This window comes from Astyanax mexicanus, chromosome 3 (assembly GCF_023375975.1).
Source record: "Astyanax mexicanus isolate ESR-SI-001 chromosome 3, AstMex3_surface, whole genome shotgun sequence".
NCBI classification, from domain to species: domain Eukaryota; kingdom Metazoa; phylum Chordata; class Actinopteri; order Characiformes; family Acestrorhamphidae; genus Astyanax; species Astyanax mexicanus.
The window spans coordinates 18,215,590-18,242,541 of NC_064410.1; the positions used below are offsets into that span (position 1 = coordinate 18,215,590).

At 38.6% G+C, this 26,952-nt stretch overlaps 1 protein-coding gene across 1 annotated transcript; it reads left to right on the top strand.

The window, feature by feature from the left end:
• Positions 1-679: 679 nt before the first annotated feature.
• On the top strand, positions 680-26,952 carry LOC103033943 (hook microtubule tethering protein 2). Its single transcript, XM_022682894.2, has 22 exons — positions 680-854; positions 2,308-2,390; positions 4,272-4,344; positions 4,571-4,621; positions 4,716-4,848; positions 7,464-7,531; positions 8,793-8,855; positions 9,199-9,279; positions 12,872-13,035; positions 13,674-13,814; positions 15,987-16,188; positions 16,997-17,107; positions 17,570-17,657; positions 17,801-17,867; positions 18,319-18,456; positions 18,743-18,830; positions 20,078-20,112; positions 20,204-20,286; positions 21,596-21,699; positions 22,921-23,028; positions 23,438-23,509; positions 23,909-26,952. The coding sequence occupies exons 1-22, from the start codon at positions 810-812 to the stop codon at positions 24,038-24,040; spliced, it is 2,130 nt and encodes a 709-aa protein (XP_022538615.2). The 5' UTR covers positions 680-809; the 3' UTR covers positions 24,041-26,952.

The window sequence follows — 26,952 nt, forward strand, 5'->3', positions numbered from 1 at the left end:
GATAATCAGAGGAGAAGGATGCTGAAAACAGTCATAGTCAACCCACAGACCAACTACAAACACCTACAACATCAAACATCATCTTGCTGCAGACGGTGTGGTGGTTTTATCATACTGTGGGGCTGTGTGACCAGTGCAGGTACTGGGAATCTTGTTAAAGTTGAGGGTCGCATGGATTCCAGTCAATATCAGCAGATTCTTGAGAACAATGTTCAAGAATCAGTGAGAAAGTTGAAGTTATGCCGGGGCTGGATACTTTAACAAGACAACAACCATAAACACTAAACACTGCTCAAAATCTACTAAAGCATTCATTCAGAGGAACAAGTACAACATTCTGGAATGATCATCTCAGTCCCCAAACCTGAATATTATTGAAAACCTGTGGTGTGATTTAAAGAGAGCCGTTCATGATCAGAAACCATCAAACCTGACTGAACTGGAGATGTTTATCAGGGGTGCCCAAACTTTTTCATACCACAATACTAAACAAATGGACATTGAGCAGATAAATAGAGTGATAGAGTAAATAGATTAATATAGTAGTAAGGTAGGGTAAATAGATAAATAAAAATAGATAAATAGGGTAAATAATACATAAACTACAGAAGTCAGTCCGTTACTATGACAGCGCGCGCGCTCTCAGTGAAAACTCGCGAGAAGAGGAGAGGCCGCCGTGATGACGTAGCGGGTCGCGCTGTGAGAGTGGAGCGCTCCGAGCAACAGAAACAGCAGCCGCGGACCCGAACACCGACAACCCGCCCGGAGAGCCAAACCGCCGGACCCGCCGGCTCCACACACCGCCCGCCATGAGTCTGGACAAGGCCGAGCTGTGTGACTCGCTGCTGAGCTGGGTAAGACCCGCCGAGTCCGGCTCTGAGTGCGGGACTGCGACTAGCCTAGCCGCGCTAACTGAGCCCCAGCCGAACAGGTGGAAACACTCCAGCACGGATAAATAAACCGAAATAAGCAGAATTAAACAGATAAATAAACCGAGTAAAAAAGAACATTAAACCGAGTTAACAGAAAAAGTAAACCGAGTTAATCAGAGAAATAAACATACGTGAACAGGTAAAAGAAGCGAGTTAAACAGATAAACAAACTTAAATATACCGAGTTAAACAGAGAACTAAACCGAGTTAAATAGATAATTAAAAATATAACTAAATAGATAAATGAATTTAGGGGGTTTAAGAGAGACTGTTTGTATTTTACTCAACTAGAGAGAAGTGAGAGAACTTATACTATATTGCCAAATGTATTCACTTACCCATCCAGCTCATTAAACTCAGGTGTATAAAATATACATATTCCACAGCCAACTGTCAGTTATATTAGGGTATAACAAAGTAAAAGTGACTGGAAACAAATGCAGTAGTGTAAAGCAGTGCAATATCAGTATACTGATAATTATCAGTATATTGATAATTCGAGTCTGGGTTTGGCTGCTGCCAGGAGAATGGTTCTTGTCTGACTGCATTGTGGGTTATGGTGTGTTTTTTTTTTTTTCAGGAGTAGGGCTCTTCCCCTTAGTTCCAGTGAAAAGAACTCTTTAATGCTTTACCATACCAATAGATTTAGGAAAACTTCATGCTCCCAACTTTGCAGGAAAAGTGGAAAGCTTTTCCAGAAGAGTTGAAGCTGTTATAGCTGTGAAGGTTGGGCCGATATTATATTAACCCTATGGATTAATAATGGAATTTTATACAATTCATGTGTGCGGAGGGAGGCAAGGAAATACTTTTGGCAATATACATATTTTCTCCATATTTAATATGTTCAGGGACTTCAAATCTCTAATCTACAGTGTACTGCTGATGACTCCAGCGTGTCTGCGTGGACACATGCCAAAGTCTCCTGCTCGGTGGCTTTCAGGCATTACGCAACTGAACAAAGGTCCTAAAATCAATTGGGGGCATGGCAAGCTCCTGCATATATTTCAATAGGTTGTTAACACCAAGAATGTTGAGCCCCTGTTGCCTTTTATACTTGCTACTGGAAGAAAGTTGCCTTTATCTTGTCTCTTTTATGTGAAAATATGGAATGAAAGGCCATTTGTTTCTATATATCTGTTTATTTATTTAACCAGTTTAATGCATAAATCTCTTTTATGGACAATATGTAGTGAAGAAAAAAAAATACTCCAGTAAAGCACAGATACAGCATTTTAGTACTTACATACAGTAGTGAAGTACTTCTACCTTGTTACTATCAATCTCTGCTTACAAGTGCGTCATATCAGAATATAGCAGAATATCTCTGGTCTATAATAAATCTTCTCCAATTCCATCTTCTTTTCTTTTGCAGTTGCAGATCTTTCAGGTGCCGTCATGTTCAAGCAAGCGAGATCTCACCAGTGGAGTGGCCATCGCTCACGTACTGCACAAAATGTAAGTGCCATTGAATTGGTACATAAGCTCCAACCAGTCACTTTTTCCATGATTGCTTACTTGGTCAAACTAGTCAAATAATCACTAAATGAAAAAAAAGGCATTGTTAATTATGCCCATTACTACAACTATTTTGGTTTGGACAATATACTGTCCTAGAAAAGTTATAAACAATATTAGTGTCCTTTTAGGAACAGTTAATACCACTAAAATAAAGAATAGTTAAATATCCTAATAATAAAATTACAGTTAAAATTTCAATAAAAAATTAAATTCAATACTTTTTAAATATCCCAAAAAAATAAAATCAAATAAATAAAATTGGCCATTCATGTTATTGTGCTTTCCTCGCTAAGAAAAACATAATGGGCAATATTATGGTAAACAAAAAGCGTCCATATATTGTACAGTTAGCCTCTAACAACATAATTATCATGACAGGCCTGTGTTTGGTGTAAATATAATCTAAAACAAATAATAATAACAAAACAGTTGCTTTGGTATAATACCGGCTCATTCACATTTAATGTCTCTACTTAAAAAATTATTGAGGGTGTGTCCATAGATTTTTTTTTTGTCAATTTAACACGAAGTTCAGCCCTCTTAAACAAATAAATAATTGCATAAAAATGCTGTAAAACTGCCATTATCTTTAAAAATACACTAAAGCAATTGCTGTTATCATTGTCCTTCCCTACTGTTAATAAGTTTCACACAGTGTGTCCTGTCCAGTCTGTGACTTGGAAGCAACATGTAGGGGAGCCTGAAGATCAAGCCAACAGAGTTACTGAGTACCAAAGAAAAATGCAGTGTCTGTTATTAAAATAAAGCATCTGTTATTGTAGTTAAAGGTAAATTGTTCAGTTAAGGGGTGGGAATCACAGAGCAGCTCATAAACCAATATTATTACGATACATTTCCCATGATAACGATGATATCATGATATGAATCAGAATCACATTTGCCAAAAAACTTCCGGATGATCCCCAGGACACATAATTTTACTAACACATAATTTCAATAAAAGAATGTCATACTGAACGTAAAACGTGGTGGTTGTGAATGTGAATGTGATGGTCTGGGCCTGCTTTGCTGCTTCAGGGCCTTTCTGGACAAACAAGTCCACCTCTGAATGGCTTAAAAAAACAAAATTAAGCTTTTGGAGTGGCCTAGTCAAAGTCTTGATTGAGATGCTGTGGCATGATCTTAAACAAGCTGTATATGTACAAAAACCCTTTAATGGTTTTTGAGCATGGACAGCTTGTCTAAAAAATTCCTCCTCTGAGATGTGAAAGACTTATTGCCAGCTATCGATAAATCGCAAGACAATTCTCTTTGATACTTCACGGCGTATATGTTACTGAAGAGGATAAAATAAATAAGCAAAAACAAGGAATTATGGATTTATTGGTGTCAGTTACACAGAATATCACAACAAATATTCTTTCTCACAGGTTTACTCTTTATTTGATTAGCACCACCACATGTAGTAATGAAGCAGTAACTTTTACTAAACATTTAGTAAGTCTTTGGGGGTTTAGAATGCCTATGTTTCAGTAAGGTTTAGGTACGTCACATCGAAAATGTATTGAAATCGAAAACTAGATGATTGCACGTAGGTCCTGGAGGGCAAACTAAAAGCTGTCTGTATCCATGTGGGTGAGTGGGTGAGTAATCAGCCCTTATCATTGGTATGTAGCATTTAGCCACAAACACAAGCTGGATTGTCCTGTCATTGAAATTCCTGCTGTTCTTTTAGTCTGTTTCAGCTCAGTGCATGCTCTCAGGATTTACTTACATATGAGATAAATTGCAGTGATTGAGTGCAGTGGTGTCAGAAAGTCTTGTTCCTGTGTTCAGCGTTTTCTCCTGTCCTTTCAGAGACCCGTCCTGGTTTAATGAGACATGGCTGGGGAGGATAAAGGAGGAGAGTGGAGACAACTGGAGGCTCAAGGTACCAGAGAAATTACCGTTGCATAGCATGTCATTTACAGAAAAAAGCATCCTTAGATGTAGCTTAAAAATAATGAGAATTAGGCAGGTGAAAATTTATTTAGATAAATACAGTTTTAATCAGTCCAACAGTTTTGCACATCATGAGAACTGTGAGCGTTTTGGTGCTAGATAAAGACCCTGGACAGAAAAATGTCGTAATATGATTTTACTGTGTCTGTTCTCAGGTCAGCAACCTGAAGAAGATTCTGCAGAGTATGATGGAGTATTACCATGATGTGAGTGTGGTGATCACAAGCTGAAAGATTAATGGTGAATACTGTAATTCTGCTGTGGTTTTGGATCACTCTTTTTGTGTCTGTTATATTGCAGGTGTTGGGACAGCAGGTAGCAGATGAACATGTTCCAGATATTTCTCTGATTGGGGAGATGGGGGATGTGGTGGAGTTGGGCCGGCTGGTGCAGTTGGTTCTGGGCTGTGCAGTGAGCTGCGAGAAGAAGCAAGGTAAGCTGAGATACTGTGGAACTGTACAGCCAGCCACATCAGTAATAATGTGATTTCAAAACAATGGTTTTAATCACAATTTGGTACAAAATCGGTATCACCAAAAACTGAGGAGTAAAGATGATGAAAAATTATTTAAAAACAAAGTTCTTTAAATAAAGATGGGAAGAAATAAGCATATTTTTCGCTCTACAGCCCATAATATCATTAAACCATTCAGTGTGTAAAGGGTAAGCAGAACCCCTGTATCTCTGTATCAATAACTGAAACAAACACATGAACAAGAGTTTACTTTACACACCTCTATCATTAAATTACAATACATTTTGCAGACACTTTTTTTTCCAAAGCGACTTACAAATAATTATGTACATTAAGCAGTAGAGTTCAAGTCAAAGGTCTTTTTTAGGCAGGGCCTAAAGGAGGCCAAAAGGAAATCAAATAAATCAATAGACGTCACTTATCACCCACAAGCTCTACTAATATCACTTAAAACTTTACGGTACACAACACAAGCCTTATGTTCACTATGACCTTTATCACCAACAAGCTCTACAATACAGAGATACTACACTGCTCAAAAAAATAAAGGGAACACTCAAATAACACATCCTAGATCTGAATGAATGAAATATTCTCATTGAATACTTTGTTCTGTACAAAGTTGAATGTGCTGACAACAAAATCACACAAAAATCATCAATGGAAATCAAATTTATTAACCAATGGAGGCCTGGATTTGGAGCCACACACAAAATTAAAGTGAAAAAACACACTACAGGCTGATCCAACTTTAATGTAATGTCCTTAAAACAAGTCAAAATGAGGCTCAGTATTGTGTGTGGCCTACACGTGCCTGTATGACCTCCCTACAACGCCTGGGCATGCTCCTGATGAGGTGGCGGATGGTCTCCTGAGGGATCTCCTCCCAGACCTGGACTAAAGCATCCGCCAACTCCTGGACAGTCTGTGGTGCAACGTGACGTTGGTGGATGGAGCGAGACATGATGTCCCAGATGTGCTCAATCGGATTCAGGTCTGGGGAACGGGCGGGCCAGTCCATAGCTTCAATGCCTTCATCTTGCAGGAACTGCTGACACACTCCAGCCACATGAGGTCTAGCATTGTCCTGCATTAGGAGGAACCCAGGGCCAACCGCACCAGCATATGGTCTCACAAGGGGTCTGAGGATCTCATCTCGGTACCTAATGGCAGTCAGGCTACCTCTGGTGAGCACATGGAGGGCTGTGCGGCCCTCCAAAGAAATGCCACCCCACACCATTACTGACCCACTGCCAAACCGGTCATACTGAAGGATGTTGCAGGCAGCAGACCGCTCTCCACGGCGTCTCCAGACTCTGTCACGTCTGTCATGTGCTCAGTGTGAACCTGCTTTCATCTGTGAAGAGCACAAGGCCCCAGTGGCGAATTTGCCAATCCTGGTGTTCTCTGGCAAATGCCAAGCGTCCTGCACGGTGTTGGGCTGTGAGCACCTTCTTGCACAAAGGCGGAGGTAGCGGTCCTGCTGCTGGGTTGTTGCCCTCCTACGGCCTCCTCCACGTCTCCTGGTGTACTGGCCTGTCCCCTGGTAGCGCCTCCAGCCTCTGGACACTACGCTGACAGACACAGCAAACCTTCTTGCCACAGCTTGCATTGATGTGCCATCCTGGATGAGCTGCACTACCTGAGCCACTTGTGTGGGTTGTAGAGTCCGTCTCATGCTACCACGAGTGTGAAAGCACCACCAACATTCAAAACTGACCAAAACATCAGCCAGACAGCATAGGTTCTGAGAAGTGGTCTGTGGTCCCCACCTGCAGAACCACTCCTTTTTTGAGTGTGTCTTGCTAATTGCCAATAATTTCCACCTGTTGTCTATTCCATTTGCGCAACAGCAGGTGAAATTGATTGTCAATCAGTGTTGCTTCCTAAGTGGACAGTTTAATTTCACAGAAGTTTGATTTACTTGGAGTTATATTGTGTTATTTGAGTGTTCCCTTTATTTTTTTGAGCAGTGTATATTCACTAATACCACTCACAACCTTACTGTACACAACACAAGCCTCATGTTCACCATGTCCAGAAATCTTAGAGCAACATCTACTTCTTTCCAGACCATATATTTTACAGGAATGATCATGTATTATTGAAAAAGACAATGAAAAACTGCATGCCTCCATCATTACATAGGCCTTGCTGTGGAAGAAGAGGGTACAGTAATGAGTTTTTGGCACATTTTTCATTTAAAATTTCTCCACACAACAACCTCATACTATTGCACCTTAAGACGGGTTTTCAGGAGAAGCGTGACACAATACCGCCTGAAAGACTTCATCAATTGGTATCCTCAATGCCAAAACGTATGCTTAGTAATGTGGGAAGGAAGGGCATGACCATTTGTGTCCTGTTTTCTTTTTAAAAAATGCATGTACTTTAATAAATAAAATGAAGCAGGATAAATCGTGTAATACATGTTTGGGTTCTTACTTTCTGAAACCCGTTTTTTCAGTATTTGCCTTTTTCATACTGACCCAGTCTTTCTGATGTGGGTTTATTTGAAGAGTGGAACTGTGCACTAACTACTGGAACTGTTTCTTCTTCTGTTCCTCCTGCAGAGCACATTCAGCAGATAATGACCTTGGAGGAGTCTGTCCAGCATGTTGTCATGACAGCTATCCAAGAGGTATGCTTTATTCTTTGTTGTGAGGGAGATTTTGACTGCACTTGATTACCAGGAGAGCATTAGTTCTTTAAGTCCTCCAAAAACTTAATCACCCCACAGCTGCACAGCTCAGCCCCCTATGCTTACATTTCCAGACCAATTTGCTACAGACATTTTGATATGGTGCTAAATAGAATTATAAAATAAATGTAAAAGGTCAGATATTTATTTATTTATCCATTTGTTTACAAATGCTGAATTCTTTAAAGCCAACACTTCCCAGACTTTATTGATCAGTGAGTGCCTTTTAATGAAGATTTTCTCAGCAATGGGAGAGCAATAGGCACAATTTAATTCAAAAGAAATGTATTTACATAGCACAAAGCAACTTTACAGAAATACAGATCCAAGCTTCTTATAAGGAACACTGGCCAGAAAAAAAAGTTCCATACACTAAGAGGAAGAAACCTTAAGAGAAACCAAGACTCAGTAAGAGGAACCCATCCGCCTTTGGTTGCCCTAGACAGCACAAACAATTAACAGAACAACAGTACAGAAAGATAACTGGGAGCTAAAGTTAATGTAGAAACAGGTTCAGAGTTATGAGTATGAATAGGTGATGCTAAGCACATGCTTAGTGTTAGTGTTGAAGGGATAATGGGGAGTTGTGATGTGGCAGAAATGGATCAGGAAGGGTTGTAGAGCAGGACTGCTTCACAGCATGAAGCAGGACAGCGCCGGAGAGCCAGGCTGGGCAACATCAGGACACAACAGTCAATAGAGTTAGTTAGAGAATAGTAATTAAAGGAAGTCTCTCAATATGATGAACAGGGGCAGATTGCTTGACTGCAGTTAACGTATCATGTTTGGACTACGGATAGAACGAAATGAAACCAAAATAAAACATTTGGCACAAAGGCTGGATTCAGAATATGTTTTGTCTTGTTTATTATTAAAAGCAAGTCATTGTGAAATATAAATTATTCAGTCATTTATTCACTGAAAAGGCTCTTTTTACCATTTCTTTTTTCTGGGTAGCCAAATATTCGATGCCTCCCTAATTTTAATGGGACAGTGTAACATTTATAAGGGATGCATTCATTTTCAAGTGTCTATTTTAGTCTTCATGAGCCGCATACCCTGCAGGCCAAACATCTAAAGACTTCTTTACTAAGAGAATTTTTCTAAGATGGATCTGAATCATGTGATCTGTGTGATCTCGGAGTTCTTGGGATGCCATGAGTAATGTTTTGAGTGTGTTGTTGGGTGTTCACTCTTTCAGCTGCTGACCAAAGAGCCTGTGGAATCTGGGAGTCCGGACACTTACGGAGATTTTGATTACCAGGTATGGTATTTGCTGGGATCCACAAAGACCCTGATTATCTAACATAAGCCAATCATTTAAACTGTTTCAGATAACTAATTATAAAACAACTCATTAGTTCAGGCTTGTTTATGCCTGTTTAGTCTGGCAGTAATTATGCTGGTATTTCATGTTTGTTTCATATGAACCATTTTACTGTTTTACTGATTATTGATGGTTTGTTTCTGTTTAACCTACTGGAGATTTTGTAAGAAATTATATATATTATTAATCTTTATTGTTATATTTGTTGTTATATTAAATGCTGGTTCTCTGGCTCCTTATGCCTCTGTTTCTGTGCTTTCTGTTTTGCTCTCACTTTCAGTCAAGGAAGTATTACTTTTTGAGTGAGGAGCTGGATGAGAAGGATGATGTGTCGCAGCGCTGCAGGGAGCTGGAGCAGCAGGTGGGTCAATGTGCACAGAGACATTATTAATGAGAAGAGAGGCCACTGGTTGAAATAAGAATGGGAGTTCTCATAACATTTGTCAGATGTTGCATGCAAAAAAAGTTTTATTGATCCAAATACTATAATCTGTTAATCTGTGTGCATTTTATCAGTGATTATTTTTTTCTGGAATGGTAAACTGACCTATTTTGTCTCATCTCATTTGAAGATTAAGTGAACTGATTTGCCTATAAAGAATAGCTTATGTTCGTAAATGGAGTCGCCACCCCTTTACCAGTAAAGACAATTTTACAAAGTGTACTAGAAAGTCTTTAAATATGGATGATCAAAACTAAATCCAGTTTACAGTACAGTTTAGTTTTGATATCACTAAACAATTTTCTGATTCTTCACAGCATCTTTGTCACTGAAGAGAATAAAATACTACTAAATAAAAACAAATCCCAGAAATGATGGATTTATTGGTGTCAGTTTCACATAATTTAACAACCAGCATTCTTCACCACAGGTTTACCCTATTCATTTGATGATAGCGCCACCATGTGGAGTAATTAAGATAATGTAACTTTATTAAGTCTATTTGGGGGCAAAACTTGGGGAGTTAATAAATGGCAGTATTTTATGCCACATATTCATAATGTATCGAAAATAATACATATCACAATATTGTTATTTTGTCCTACTCCTAGTATTAATTAGTGATTTAAGTTAATGAACCAGTTGTCTTCTTTCTTTAAACTAAATTAAAGTTTCCCCCTTGTGTCTCTCCTCCTGTCTCTGGATTGTCTGGGGGTCTTATCTCACTGCTTTGCTGTTTAGTCATAAAGGGGTTGCAGGGGCTTTAATATGATTTACACTGATACCACACAGCTACAGCGTCTGTTCTCAGCTACAGAATATCCCAGAAAGATCAGACTTCTCCATTTCAAAAGATTACCTCAGTGTGATGGATTGGTATCCGTTTTTGGAGTCTATCCGAGAGCTGGCACTGACCCCAGACCCCCACAGCTCTGCCGCCGAGTAGTCTGGGATACAGAGCCACGTTTATTCCTTATTTTACCCCCAGAGAAGTCCTGTCTGCTGCAGAGTTGGATTAGATTCACTGAAGTTTTTTTTCTTGGATTAAGTGTTAAGATTTATGTGTTTCTTTTTTAAAGGAAAAAAAAAACAGTTCACTTGCACATAGAGCTGAGCAATGATCCCGAGATATTACAGTATACATTATACATACAGTATATATATTTTTTCTGTACTATTCTAAAAAAATATAAAAAAACAAAATATATTTTATTAATTTTAAGCATATACTACTGTAACAAAATAAATATAAAATGTAAAGTTTAATTTCATACCATGGAAACAATAGAATAGTTCAGTCAGTAGAAACTAACTTTTTTCTAACTTAAAAATACCTGGATTTGGTAAAATATTATTAGTGTAACAAAATAAAAAATGTATGTAAAATAAAGTAATGTAACAAAAATCTACCACAAACGAGTGCAGCATATATAGTCCCTGCCTATAAACTGCAAACAAACAAATGCAAAATTGAGTAGGACTATATATAAAATAAATAAATAAATTATATATATATATAAGGCTGGTCTTGGTTTATTACAAGGCCAGTATAGTTGCTTAATTGTTATAAATTTCATTTAATATAGGTTTCGTCTTAATCTGAGTTAGGGAAACTATACACTATACTGGTACAAGTATTGAGTATAAAACGTTTATCCTGCTTTACTTTCCAGTAAAGGCTTTCTTATAGATTTTGTAGCAGCATTGCTGTAAGGATTTGATTGCATTTAGTGAAAAGAGGTCAGGTTGTTTGATTACCTCCCCTCCACCCACCACACCCACAGCTCATTCCATCCTTAAGTCCATTGTTTCCGAGAACACAGATTATCTGCTTCACAGCTCAATACTGGGGTCTATGTACCTCATTAATTCAAGCCTGGCATTAGGCGTGTTCGTTTATCCGCTCGAGGGAGTCCTATTCTATTTGGCAAAACTTCTTCTACAGGGACTAGACTGTATGTACATTTTTGCACATCTGTGTCAGAAGTGTGTGCAACTTAAAGTAGCTAAATGCTGCATTCATTAGAAGTGGTGTCCACATACATTTGGCTATTTAGTGCACATCATTAATAATTTAAGCCTCGATAGCTGATCTGAAAACTAAACGCTTCTTGATGGTGCTAATTGCTAAATGGTCAGATTATTCTCTTTATCTGGTTCTATGTGGTTCTAGTGTGGCTAAAGCATGAGTGAAGTTTTATATGAGAATAATAAACAAGTAGATCAGAAATTATTGGTTGTAATTAAATGTGTTTTTAAATGTTACGTTTTAAATTGTTTCTCAGTTGGTTGCTAGGTGCTTGCTTTGGCTTTGTTTTGTGGTTGCTAGGGGCTTGCAAGAAATCCCAGTTGGTTGCTAGGTGGTTGCTATAGAGTAGAATAGTGCAGGGAGTCTTAACCTTTTCAGCTCTGTGATTCCTTTATGGTGTTCAAGATACCCCTTCCCCAACACACACACACACACACACACACTACCCCCATCACAAACCAGTTACTGCTTTCTAAACACTGGAAGATCATTAAATAAATTAACTTACTTAATGTAGTAGTTCGGCTGCATTAAGAAACAGCTGTTGTACATATAGGGCTCAATAACACACAAGTCTCACATTTTCTCTTCTGTTAAGACTGAAGGATTTTTAAGACTGCAATTTTTAGAGTTTCTGCACATTTTGCAATCCTGCTTCCAGTTCTAGCTTATAAAAACTGCTTTTAAAAACATGTTTTACATAAATCTGGACGTGCAAACCCACAATGCACTGGCTAGAACCTGAATCAAACCAAGACAAAGCGTTTAGTAGAACAGTGTAACAGCGTTTTTTTTTTTTTTTTTACACCAGCACTATTTGGTCCAGACTCTGGTTCATTTGTACACTTAGTGTGGTTCGATTGAGCAAGTGTGAAAACAGCAATCAGCAATCAAAACAACCAGACTGAGACCTGCTAAAAGTGGTGGTACCAAACAAATTCTGGAGTGGTTCACTTGTGGTGAGAGTGTGATCTGGTCTCAGTCTGACCCAGTTATCAAATATACTGCTTTTTATTTGAGCTAAACTGCTGATAAGATGTGGTTTAATCTGATATATTAGCCAGATCACGCTAATTACCACAGCTATGATCAAACACTGTCTCTGCTGCCCATGCTAAAAAGTTTCACACTAAACACCACATGTGCGGCATTCACTACTCGCAGCCGCGCAACTCCCCTTACCACTGCTGAGCTGCAAGTCCAAGCACTATGTTTAAAAGTGCAGCAGCAAATTTTCAGCGTTCTGTGTAATAGCAGCTTCACACTGCATAGATATAAGCGCTGAAACACAGAATCTTCTTGCTATATTTACTTTTTGGCTTCTGTGCCAGACAGCTCTGACCAATCAGAGGAGACAATGTGCTTGCATGGTTTATTGGTGTGCATTTTGGTTCGTTTAGGTTTATGCCTGTGTGAAACCAAACCAAGCAGAGTGAGAAAAATTGTATATCATGTCTGTGTGTGTATGTGAATGTGTTGCAGTTGTCTGCGATGATGGAAGAGAAGTCCTTACTCCAGACGGAGCTGCAGTCCCTGAAGGATCGTCTGAGTCGCTGTGAGCCTCAGGATGCCGCCACCACAATCACAGGCAAAAAGCTGCTGCTTCTGCAGAGCCAGATTGAGCAGCTGCAGGAGGAGAACTACAGGTAGGTACACAGCCCCCCCATCCCCCCCCCCCCCCCCCCCCACAGAGCTCCACACTGAGACCCACAAACCAGACCTTAGAGAGCCTCCTTTTTGATATTAGATCAAAAAGGAGGATTGAGTTCTAGTACCAGTAGACATGGATTGAAAATCTTTTCTAATTCAGGACCACGCTTAATGTGTGTCTGAAAAAATAGCCCCACCTAGATCTTACCCTTCACACACACAGTGATGACACCAATATATTCCTGTATAATACAGTATTTTACTGTATTATTCTGTACAAGTGTGAACAGTGGACTAGTGGGTCTGGATTAAGCCTAGTCTTAATTTATTACAAGACCAGTAATGGTTGATTAAATGTTATAATTCTCTTTTATTTAGACTTAGTCTGAGTCTGGAAGCTTGTCGTATACTATTTTTGCAAATATATTGGGACACTTGCATATTAATTGTTTGTTCTAAAATGGTATTAAGAGTTCATACTGCTTTTGTTGGAGTATCTCTTTATACAGTCCAAAGAAGACTTTCTACTAGATTTTGGAGCTTGCTGTTCATTTATTTTGGTTTCACACGCTTTGTCTGATGCCTAAAAACTACAGTCATAATTAATCACAAAAATGTTTCTATGTGTGTGTAGACTGGACAACAGTCGTGATGACCTGCGCATCAGGAGTGAAGCTCTGGAGAGAGAAGTATCTGACCTGCAGCATCGCAATGAGGAACTGACCAGCCTGGCCCAAGAGGCTCAAACACTCAAAGATGAAATGGACATTCTCCGGTACAGTGAAAAACACACTCTGAACACACACACACACACACCATAAAATATCACAATATCCCTCTTCTTTTTGCACTAGCAAACACAAAGAAGCTACATTTGTTAGATTTTTCCTTTGATCTGTGGTTGGGATTGAGATCTTTTCGAGGTTCGGATGTCTGTAATGGGGTTCTCTACATTTTATTGCTTCATTTAGTGGTGGGACGGCTGCACTGTGTTAAACAAAAGATGTATATTGGCAAGAACTTGGCAATAGGATACACAGAGGGTACACTACAATATATTGCAATATTGTGAGCAAAGTGATATTGAGATCACTTAAATTAAACTTTAGTGAAAAAAAACACCATCATATTATTAAATTTAAGTGAAATAAATTATTACTTTTTATCCAATCAGAACAATGGGATCTAACAACAGACTCCAACACTGTTATCTAGTGGGCGGGGTTTAAACATCACACTAAATATACCACTGTCTGACACCAATCTTTACATGTTTTGTGCAGACTTGGATTGTTAAACTGTTGAGAACAATTTAACTACTGTCTTTTTGTTCTAGTCTTTATACTAGGAGCTTTGCTGTGTGAGATTTTTATTATAAATTGTTTCAAAGTGATTTAGGACTACAAAGGAAGAACATCTAAATAAAAGAACGAATAAAGAACAAAATCTAAATAACTTTGCTGCACTTTTCCAAAAGTATCCACTTTTAGGCTACTTCCATATATTTGAAGTTATAACAATATCTAACTGAATTTGAACTGAAATTGAGTAATTAAATACCCCTGTTCTGTTCCATCCTTTATGCCACACAATTTTAGCCCAGTTTTTCAGTTGCAGACAATTTTTCGTTGATTGCCAACAAAAACTCTACTCAGAGGAAAATCGTGGATCTCGCAGCACTCACACAGTCGCCTAGTGTGGACTACAAAAAGACGCTCACCGAGCCGTCGCTGACTGATTGTCTCCCCTGTTAATATCATGAATTTACTCCATCTTTATTAATAGGGTGAATTGAGCTTAAAGGCAAAAACTTTAAATTAAAAATAATGATGAACTACATTAGTATTTTTTTATTTAAAAAGCAAAATAATGTATTTTACTAAAAAGTTAAAGTGTGCCTGTATATTTCAGTTTATCTATAGAAAAATGTTTTACACTGTAAAGCACTAGCATTACTGCTACTGTGAGCTGATCTTGAAGATACAGTTAGAACATGTTCAAAAGGCTTATAACTGGAGTTCAAAATGCTAAAAAAATTATGTCTATTTGTAGGGCTGACGGCAAATAATCGATTAATCGTTGGTCGACCAAAAAAATAACTAGTCGACCAAATTCCATTGGTTATTTTTCTAATAATAATAATAGTAAATACATAATTGATTTTCTTTTATTTATTTTTACGGGGCGAAAAAAATGTAATGCAATAGTTACTTTTACTGGTAACTAGTTACTTTTATAGTGGAGTAACTCCGTTAGTAAGTTAGTTACTTTTTTGGAGGAGGAACTATAACTAATCTGACTAAGCTGACTTCTCTGTCGCCCCTCTAGGCTCCCTGGTTTCTGATTCTGGAGCACTGGTGGTGTTGGGGGTCAATTGGTCGATTAGTTGGAGTAAATGACGGCCACTGGTCGACCAACAAAATCCTTGGTCGTGGACAACCCTATCTATTTGATATAGATCTGTGTTGAGGATAAAAGTACATTTTTCAGTATGAAACTGATCAGACATTTAGAAACTCAGATTTTACTTAGTTGCCTTATATGAGCCCGTTCCTTTTGGACTTATTGTGTGCATATTAAGTGCATATTCTCTTTTTATAGAGATTCCCTGGAATAGCAACATTAGTTGTGTGTTTGTTTAGTTCTGGTGTGTTCTCGTGTTTCTGGAGAGCAGCCAGATGAGCTGCCGATTTTCCACAGCAACAAATCGTGTAATTTGTGACCCCTGTGTCGCCGTTCTGTCGTGGAGTGTGAAAGTCTCAACAGCTGAGAGACTGTGGGATTACAGCACAACCAGTGGTGTAGTGCAAAGAGCACAATGACTGAAGACTCAGAATTGTGTAGTTTGAACTTGGCATTAGTTAGCACCCTATATTTTAAGTGTGTAGTGAAAACACTGTGTTCTTTCAATTTAAGTGGAATTAAGTGAAATTTGCGGATCTCCCAGGCACTCCTCGGACCGGGTGAGTCGTCTGGAGGCCCTGGTTGAGACTTATAAGCGTAAGTTGGAGGATCTGGGGGACCTGCGCAGACAGGTGCGTCTGCTGGAGGAGAGAAACACCGTCTACATGCAGCGCACCTGTGAACTGGAGGAGGAGCTGCGGCGGGCCAACGCTGGGCGCACACAGCTGGACTCCTACAAGAGACAGGTAGGGCCTGATGCACTACTTATACAGTACATGTGTTCAGTGACTGTCCTGCAACGCCTTGTATCTTACCTTTTTGGTGATTTTGATCATGTTAATCTTGCTATGATTTTATTTTATTTTTTTTTGTATTGACAGTGACCTAGTTTATGAACTTCTCCTGTAAAGTTGTGTAGTTTCAGTCACCATGTATCTGCAAAATCACATCACAGTTTAAAAGCTATAGGCAGCCCTAACATATCAAATGAATAGTTTATTTTGTTAATTGTTTATTTAGAATAAATACAAAACATTTATACAGAAAATGGTCGTTTTGCATCACTTTTTCCACTAAATCTTTAGAGCTCTGCTGATGGGGTCTAGTATTATTTCATAGTTCATCATATCAGCAGCTAGTTGGGTTAAATCATGTGAATTGCTCATAAAATTAAACACGTACACTTTCTTCAATAGGATATATTTTTGTTTTTGTTAAACCACTGCCCCCCAGGTTTACAATGGCATGGGCTATACATAGCTACAACAAAAATTACTAGATACTAAGTATTCCAGTGATATTTTTTTTTTTTTTTTTTTGGCTATTTGTAATTAGTAGCATCAAAACAGGACTCTGTCAGTTCAGTATGCAGGCAGTAGTCAGGCATTAAGCTCTATTGCTTGTAATTCTATTAGACTTGTATATTTACTGCTTGTGATTTTGTCAGTGGGCCTCATTGCAAAATTCTTTAATGGGTTAATGCTTTAAAGGTTATCTGCAGTTCTTCTCTACCTGAATTTACAGTTTCAGTAAAGTGTCTGTTTGCACTGACAGGTTCATGAGCTTCACACCAAACACTCGTCTGAGGCCATGAAGGCGGAGAAGTGGCAGTTTGAGTATAAGAACCTTCATGATAAGTATGAAGCCCTGCTGAAAGAGAAGGAGGTGAGGCTCTGCCTGTGGGAAACCAAAGACGTGTGCGTGTGTGTGTGAGAGTGTAAAAGACTGAGAGTGCAAAAGAGATTGTGTGAGAGTGAGACTGTGTATGAGTGAGAGAGAGAGAGAGAGAGAGAGAGAGAGAGACTGAGAGTGAGACTGAATGAGTTTGAGAGAGAGAGAGACTGTGAGTTTGAAAAAGAGACTGAGTGTGAGAGAGACTGTGGGTATAAAAAAACTAAATGAGTTTCAGAGAGACTGTGTGAGAATGCGACTATGTGTGAGTGAGAGAGTGAGACTGTTCATGTGAGGGAGAGATTGTACGTGTGAGAGAGAGAGACTGTGAGACAGAGGGAGAGAGATGGTGTAAGAGAGAGAGTGTCTGTGTGTGTGTGAGACCGGTGTGTGTGAGACCATGTGCATCTGGTTGCATAATCTGATGATAAGGGTTTCTGCTGTGTGTGTTTTTAGCGGTTGATATCAGAGAGGGACACGCTGAGAGAGACCAATGAGGAGCTTCGCTGTGTTCAGGTCCAGCAGAAATGTCTAAACCAAGCAGGTCAGTGACTCTCTCTTTGATAACTTTTACATTGTTACTCCATTTCATAACAAAAGTCCTGAATGATCTATAATAAATTATCTCTACCTTGTCTTTTGTTAAACTGCTGTTGACTAAAGCTGACTTCTCTGTCGCCCCTCTAGGCTCCCTGGTTTCTGATTCTGGAGCAGTGGGTAACCTGGCCTCTGAAATCATGCCTACAGAGTTCAAGTGAGCCTGCAGATGCACACACATTTACAGCACATAGAGTGGAAACTGTGTTCTTTTGTTTCATCCATATAGTGCAGCATATTTACAATGTGTCTTATTACAGCATTTAACATCACCAAAGTACAGTAATAAAGTAACAAACTGCTTCTCTATCTGCTGCTCAAGTCACATGTAAACCTGCTGCAATTATACTATGGAAAGTGTACTGAGTATCAGTTATCAGATTATATCTGCAAAACATACTGGTTGGGGACACTGTGAGTATTTTGAGGATGATGGATTAGGCAGGGCAGTATGGTTAAATATTGTGACTTAGAACAGTTTCACGATGCACAGTATTTATTGCAGCATTTTGATATGCACACAAAGCATCAGCAGCAGCTGATTAAAAAAAAAAATCTATATTAAATTACAATATCGAACATTCTCTCTCTCCCTTTTCCTCTCTCAGGGAGACAGTGGTACGTCTGCAGAGTGAAAATAAGATGCTGTGTGTTCAGGAGGAGTCATACAGGCAGAAACTCGGGGAGGTGCAGCTCCAGCTGGAGGAGGCGCAGCGCAGCCAGAACACACTCGAGACTCAGAACAGGTGTCTGGAGTGATGTCACTAGCAAATTTACTGTGTGTGTGTGTGTGTTTTGTGTGTGTGTGTGTGTATGAGATGGTGGTATTACTCGGCCACCATTGTTACATAAACTGACTGACCTCCTCTCACGGTCTTCTTCCTGTATTTGTCATTTCAAATAAAAACACTTTCATAATAATTCATTAGCAGAATATATATGAAGGTACTGGGATGCATATTTTTTTTGTTTTCTGGTGTTTAGTCAGCCAAGGTTAAATCTTTTATGTCTTTCTTTCTGTCTTTCTTTCAGGTTGAGCCAGCAGCAGATAGCGCAGTTACGCTCTCAGGTGGAGGACTTGCAAAAAGCTCTGCAGGAGCAGGACAGCAAAGCTGAGGATGTGAGTTTTAAAACACACACACACACACACACACGCACACTTCCTATGATGCCATGTATTAAGATACATGTTTGATCAGCACTAAATCAAGCAGAGGGTGTGGTTTGTAAACTGACACGGGTATGAAGTGTTGCCTTGATTGTTGCTTAGTTTTTTTGCTTTTAACCCCAATCAACATCTACACTGACATGCCAAAAGTCATAGGACAGCAGTATGCAAATTGATAATAAAATGCTGGGAACACCCACACCTGTTTAAAGCTAGGTGATGTGATTAAGTTATTATTGGAGTGAGATCTGATGAATCGAAGCCTAAGTGAGGCCTGTTTCCTCCATCCACAGTGTCATTTTACCAGGAATGTTATAGAAGCTAATATGACCATTTACAGTGGGTCGTAATGATCGTGATTGCCGGCTTTTGCCTAGAATTTGTCCATGACAACAAACAACTCCACAGCTCAGTGCAGCGCTCTTTAGCTTCCATGTGATGAGCCAAAAGTCATGACATGCAATACTGGACCTGTGTTCCATGATATTTGGCTTGTCAGTGTATGTATCTGTCAAATGTGTGTGAATTTTAACATTGTTTGCTGTGATGAATTATTAATAACACCTGCCTGATTCTGTCTCTCTCCGCACACTTCTCCTAATCGACCAATCATCTGCCTCTTAGGCCATCGTAAGTACAGTCTGTCTGTGCCTGTTTAGTGTCTGATTAAATAAAATTGTGAAAGCGTTTCAAATTACACATTTCTCAAGGCAGTTCACTGTCAGAACATTATTTTTCATTTGTTTTATAAAGACCTGCTCTAGAGTCCTATTCTAGTAACAGTGCTTCTCTACGAGCTGTGTGTGCATTTGCACATCTGTGTTAGCAAAAGATGCAATTTGAATGCAATATTAGGAGTGTCTGCAAACATTTAGACATTTTATCCGAATGTTTCTGCATATTGGTGTATCAGTGCATATTGGTATATCGTAGATTCAAAGTAAAAGAAACTTTACTTTGAATCTATGATATTTTTTTGACAATGCACCACAGCAGCACTTGTTACTGTGAGAATTCTAAAGATACTAACAAGCCAATTCCCTGAAATGTCCAGCTCGTTGCTAGGAAAGGCTGAATGATGTATCAAAACTAGCTTGTTAGCTTCTAGCTAGCTTTATTTAGTCATGATTAGTGCCTTAGACACAGATGTGAGTTTTTTCACAGAGACCTGACTGCTTCTGTATTTGCTTTCTCTTCAGTCGTCCCTACTGCAGAAGAAGCTAGAGGAGCATCTGTGAGTATATAGGCAGGGGTGTAATACAGGCAAATTACCAGCTCAAATGCAATGCACACGGCTAACGCTAATCTATATGTCTGCTCTGCAGAGAGAAGCTGCATGAGGCCCACTCAGATCTACAGAAGAAGCGAGAAGTTATTGATGATCTGGAGCCTGGCGTGGACAGCAACAGTAGGTTCACCAACAAATCGAGTGTTTTCGGGGTTTTTTTTTCTCAGCAGCAGTTAGTGGCAGGCCCACCAGATTGTCTCTGGTATCAGTGTGCTGCTGTATACAGTGATGGCAGGGAGTAGATAAACATAGGGTATTATAAATGAACAGTGCCTGTGTTTAACTGTGTTTAACTGGTGTGTGACAAGCTGTACATTACATTGTAGCATAAGCTGTTAGCTTGTTTAATTGTTTAATCTCTCATGTCTACTCTTCTTTCTCTGTCGTGTTGGTATTCACAAGCCACCCACTGAGGTAACAGTTACTGATCAGTTTAAATACTGGCGTCCCATCACTTTTGTCACGTCAGTGGAATAAACTTTTCAATCAGGTTTGGCCTTTTCTCTTGCACACATGGAACATGCACTGAGGTGAAGTATGTTTAGAAAAACGATCAAATAGGCAGATGAGCCCAATCCCGTTTCACCCCTTGACCCTATCACTTTGCCCCACTCGTCTGTTTTGGGTGATCAGGCTTAGGTCATGATTCTTGTTGGGATAGAAGGGTTCTGTGAAGTGTTGGAACTTTAAATGACAGCAAAATGACTGTGTAAGCAACCAAAGAAACCAAAAACCCAGAGCTGGTTAATATAGTAAAATAGTATTTAAAGACATTTTCACAATACACAATATTTCTCACATTTTGTCTGCATGTTGAAACATGCCAGATTCTTAAAAACTGCTATTTAAATACTTTCTTTTATAGTACAGTGATTTATACTAGATTTGGACATCATTTAATTTTACTGTATTTTTCACACAATCTGTAATTGAGTGTACACTACAGAGGTTGGTGCATTTAATTTGAGACAGAAAAGTTTGAACAATAAGCTAATGATTCCTAAATTAAACTCCATATTCGAGTAATTTTTGCATTTCCTCCCCCTTTACCACTTTACCAGCATGGGGTTCTGAAAAGTGAGATTGGGGACAAGTCTACTGTGATATGCTAGTTGAGCTGCGGTTGGTTTTTACAGACGCAAGTTTTTTTTCCTGCTAGTTAAAAACTGTTACTGTAAATAGAAACTGACTGCTGTGTTTTGAAGATGCCCTACTGTACCCTTCAGAACAAACATGCACACACCCGCGCACACACAACCCTCTGTACAGCCACAAGACTGGAAGTTTGTGGTGCTGAAATGTACCTTCTAAGTCCTTCTAATATTTCCTTTGGGCTCAAAGTCTCTCTTTCTTTTTATTTCTCTATCAATCGAATAACTGATTGGCAATATATTGAGTGTTGGGACATTATGTGCTCTCTCTCTTTCAGTGGCAAAAAAGATTGATGAATTGCAGACGATTTTGAGAAAGAAAGATGAGGACATGAAGCAGATGGAGGAAAGATATAAGCGCTATGTGGAAAAAGCTCGGACGGTGAGAACATGCATGCACACAACAAACTCATCCCCAAGAAACTCAACTCACACAGTGCATTATGCTCTTTTAACCTTTTTTTGTTTGTTTTTTAACAAATAACATGATTATACAAAAAGCACTATGGTCTTACTAAGGATTAATCATAATTTGATTCATCAATAATGAGCTGATTAGTGGTATCAGGTTTGTGTTGATGGTAGTGGGCCTCCAGGTCTAGGGTTGAGAAATGCTGCATTAACAGAACTTACATCCCACACTACAAAAACATTCAGCTTTACTGTAAACTACACTGCTCTGTAGATGCAGTCATCTCCACACCACCTCTCTGTTTGAGCAAGCCAACCCAGTCTGTGCAAGCTCTGTAGCTGCGTTAGTTTGTTGTGTTTCCTGTGTGTGTTGCTGCTTTGGTCCTGGCACCCCCAGACGCACAAGAGTGTGTTTACTCACAAAGTTAGTCTTCATCAGTTTCCAGTATTTAGTCTGTCAAACAGTTTCACTATTACAGCTTTAATTTTCCATCCCACGTCTGTCTGGCACAACATCCGCCAGCTGAGTTATTACTCTTCCCTTACTTTCAGTGCAGGGTCTGCCTCAGACAGGACCTTCTGTTTTGTTCCATTCTGATTTTAGTTACCGTATAAATATAATGTATATTGGCATCCCAAACGACCCATAAACTAAATATTAACTAATATTTCACCTTCATGTTTTATTGCTGTTTTCCCACTGTCTGGCCATACAGTCATTTGAGAATAAGAGAAGATGAAGGATTATAATGTGACTACAGTATTAATAATAGGGGTGGGTAATATGGCCCTAAAAACGTCTTAATATTTCAAGGTATTTTTGAGATAATATTCTTGGCAGTATGACTAAACATTTTATATTTTTGTTATTAATTCTAAGAAAATGCTTTAAAAAAGTTTTATTAAATATAAATTATTTTTACACATGCAGTAGAAACAAAACAAAATGCATTACGTTTTGTCTTTTTTGTAAACATCAAACCTGTTTTTGTATAAAATTATAGTGTAATATTTAGTGCAGCATATAAACTGCAAACAAACAATTGAAAGTGAAAACAGTAACTAGCAAAACAAATACAAAATAGGCCATGGCCAACTGACTCCAGCTGCTGATGGAGTAGAACCAGCGTCTGTAATACCACTCGGATACCTGACATGACAGATTTTTAATTGTGTGGATGTGTGTGTACAGGTCATAAAGACTCTGGACCCCAAGCAGAAGCCCCACTCAGTTCCTCCAGAGGTTCAGGCTCTGAGAAACCAGCTGTCGGAGAGAGACAGGAAGATCCAACATCTGGAGGTGAGCCAAATACATATATAATTAATCACATTTTTATATATTTTGTTAACCAACCATTATCAATTTTTGTATTTCTATTTTTTCCATGTTTTTCACAATAATATAAGTCTAATAGTTGGTCTTTACATTGTATCTGCATTTTATGATAAGTGTACCAAAATAAATTCTGCATCATGACATGCTAAAATCTTTTACATTAACTTTCAGTGAAAGTTTTTTTTTTTTTTTTTTTCATTCTGATAATTTGGAGATAAGGTTTGGTTCTTGTGCTCTAGAGAGTCCTATACTTTCTGCAGTACTTCTTTAGTCAGGGACTGGACAAGTTGTGTGTGCATTTGCACATCCGTCAACAGTGGGTAGCTGAAATCATTTAGTAAATGTTTTTTTGTTTGTTTGTTTTTTTGTGTAGCATGACTATGAGAAGACCAGATCCAGACATGATGTGGAGGAGAAGCTAATCATCAGTGCTTGGTACAACATGGTGAGTTGTGTACCTTTGTTTTATAGACCCAGTTGTGTTGTAATATTTAAGGGGGCACATATTATACTGTACTATATGAAGATTAATCTGCATTAACAGTCTGTTTGGAATAGAGTATAACCCTTGGTGAGAGATCGCTGACTGATAAGACAATGCTAACTTGCATTAGTGTTGTGAATGAGAAACCTGGACTGCTATAGACTGGAACCGTATCACGCTTAGCGATGAACACTTTCTTTTAAAAACTGCATTTTGTGTTTACTTGTGTTGTGTGTTAAATTTTTTAATGATTTGAAACAAGAGTGACAAACATGCAAAAAAAAATCATGAACGGGGAAACATGTTTTCACATGACTATGTATCACGTAAATTAAATGTTCTGTCTGCCTGTGTTTGCAGGGTATGGCTCTGCATCAGAAGGTTGTAGGGGAGCGAAACAGCTCTCCAGGCCAGGCCCAGTCCTTCCTGGCCCAGCAGAGGCAGTCCACACAAGCTCGAAGAGGCTTGTCTGCCCGCCTCCAGCCCAGATAACAAACACACACACATGGATTACACTTAACAGAGAGAGAGAGAGACACACACACAGACTGCCCTTATACTCTTCTCTCCCTGCCTACAGGAACATCATCTTTGCCCACAACTTGTCCAGAATCTCTGTGGGTAACTGGAAGCACTTTGCTGCCCCTTAGAGTTGAACCCTAAAAAGGCGAGGGTTGTTTTTGCTGCTGGTTGAACGTTCATCTCCGTTTCCTTGCCTTTTGGGGTGTGGTGTTGGAGCTGAAAACATTATGGTGAAAGACTGTGAGAGAGAACAAACTGACATTGAGAAGGGAGAGTGTTGTTGCCTGCTGTTACTTTATTTTCTTTATTTCCTTAAAAACTTTTATTCTTTTCTAGTGGGATAGTTGGAAAGATTATTTTTAATAACGATACAGGGTTTCTTTTTCAAAGCGCTTTAACCTGCCATATATAGGTACATGTTGGGCTTAGCCGATCGGGAATCAGGGAATAAATACTAGGACTTTAGAGACTAAACTCCCATACTTTTTTCTTATTTTAAACTCCCATCCTTCTTGCTTTTACCTTTAATTTGTCGTCAATCCATCCAGTTAAGCATTTGGCCAGACGGTACAAAGCCTGCATGGTGTAGCCATTCATGTTGGTCAGTAATGGCTGTGGTAAATCTCCTGCTGCACAAATGCTGCTCATATCAAGTGATGTTCATATGTGTCTTGTCTGATTTGGTTTTTGGACTTGTTTGAATGCTGGCATGTTTATTTAGTTTTTATTTTTTCTTCGTTTAATTTGATCTCAAGTTTTAACCCTGGTTTGTTTTTGTGTTTTATCCATAATTAACGTGTGTTTTTTTCTTTTAAACAAGTCATGTTTTAGCACCTTTCCTTGTGTAGGCATTAGTGCTGTAGGTGTAGCATAACGCTTAGTCAAACTTGATCTAGTTAATTTTGATTGCTGGCTCAGTAAATGTACCATAGATCTAAGTCTATGGTGGAAATCGGTGCCTCTGTAGATTTGAGCCGTGGCTGTTTTAATGCTGTCCACTTGCTGAAGTCGAAGATGTTGACCCTGAGAATGTTGACCAGTCTGGTGTTGGACAGTAGACTGGGACTCTCCAGTGATAAACTGGTAGCTAGTTATCTCTGCAGGTTAGCAGGTATGTGAATCACATGAACTAAAGCAAATTGTAAAATGATTACTGAGTAACTATTATAGTGTATATTAAGTCTGGTGGTTTCTCATCCATGCATTAAATGAAGAGAGCTTTATTCATTTTTTTGGGTCGCATTCTATCAAAGGAAAATGGTTTCTGCTTGGTGGAGGACAACACAAGCCTCTGTGTCTGTAATGTGTGATAGTAAAATATCTTCTTGGAATGCTGACTCAAAATAATAAGAATGACAATAATGACTTGGTATCTCAAACAAACAACTTTTTGGAGAAGCCTAGTCGTACAGTATATAGTCCTTTTAATGGAAAATCTCAGTTCAGGTAGTCCAAGACCTGGCAAATGCTGCATTCTATTTACCTCAGATGTTGAATGTTGGAGCTGAGAATGATATCATACCAGAGTTGACTGCGTTCCAGACATTTATATCAGCTGTTTTTGCTATCATTGTTGGTGATACCAGTTGATGCATTATGCAATATTTTGTGCATCTGAACAGCATGTAATCATGTCCACAGATAGAAGTAAGGAGACACTAATAGAAATGATGAACAGTATAATAACACTAATTTACTACTGTTTATGTGCAGGGCTGCCATCTTGGATTGTGAACTGTGTTTGTGAGACACTTCCAACTTAAAATTTCTTACTGGGAACTAGGACATTCTGACACTCAAGCTCAAAAGAGGCGCAGCATTATTTTCTCTATTTTTAATTAAATTCTTATGTTGTAATGACAACGTATTTTTCCTAAATATTGACTTCTCAAAATGGGCCATTAAATGGGGACAGTTAGTCTATCATGGTTTATTTCCCCAAAATACTAATTATTAAAAAGTGAGCTCTTTAAGGAAAAGACATCAGATGAATTTTTGGAGATATCAGTCAAAACTAGTAGAATTCCTGGTTTTTCCACAGCACCTAATTTTCATGGTGAACTGCTTACAGATGAAATATGAGATAAAATCAATGTTAGTAATGCATTGATAAGAAATATATAACTAATTATGTTCTTTATATGCTGGTATCACTACAAAAAGTGGTTCTGCTTTCTGTCTGAATCTGCTGAATTAGCTAATGCTATCTGTTTTAAACTGGTTTATTTGCACAAAGTGAAAGAGCCTTTAGCCGCTAGCAATGAAGGTTTATTCTTAAACCATAAGCTACCAAAGTTCACAGCTGTATTTGTATTATTATTATTATTATTTTATTTTACTTTTTCTGGACACCACTGTAGCTATGTCTTTCTGGTTTCATTATAGTTTCAAAACTGTCTGAAAGTAGCGCCTCACTGGAAGATGGAACTCTGAGTGAAAAGCTGTGGGAACTGGTTAGCATGATGCTAACATATGTTAAGATAAACTAGTTCCTGAATGTTTTCACTTGGCATTAGCTAATTAGCATTTTGTGACTAAAATACTCCCATAACAGTGACTGACTGACTGACTTTACCTACATCAAATCTGTTTGTGTTCGTGTGTGTTATTTGTGTCCGGAGCACATTTTTGTTTAACAGTTGAATTTGTTTGGTTTCACAACACTAAAACTGAATATGTGAAAGGTGTGGGTTTTCTTTATTGAGAGCATTTTGTCACAGAGACACTGGAGTGGATATGTTTGAATTATATTTACATGTTTTAAGTATTTTTTTAATGTTATTTTTTTTTGGTGTGGGTCAAGCACTAGTTGTAGATCACATTAGTTCATGTTCCATAATTTGCACTGCAATAAAACAATGAACAGCTGTACTAGAAAACAA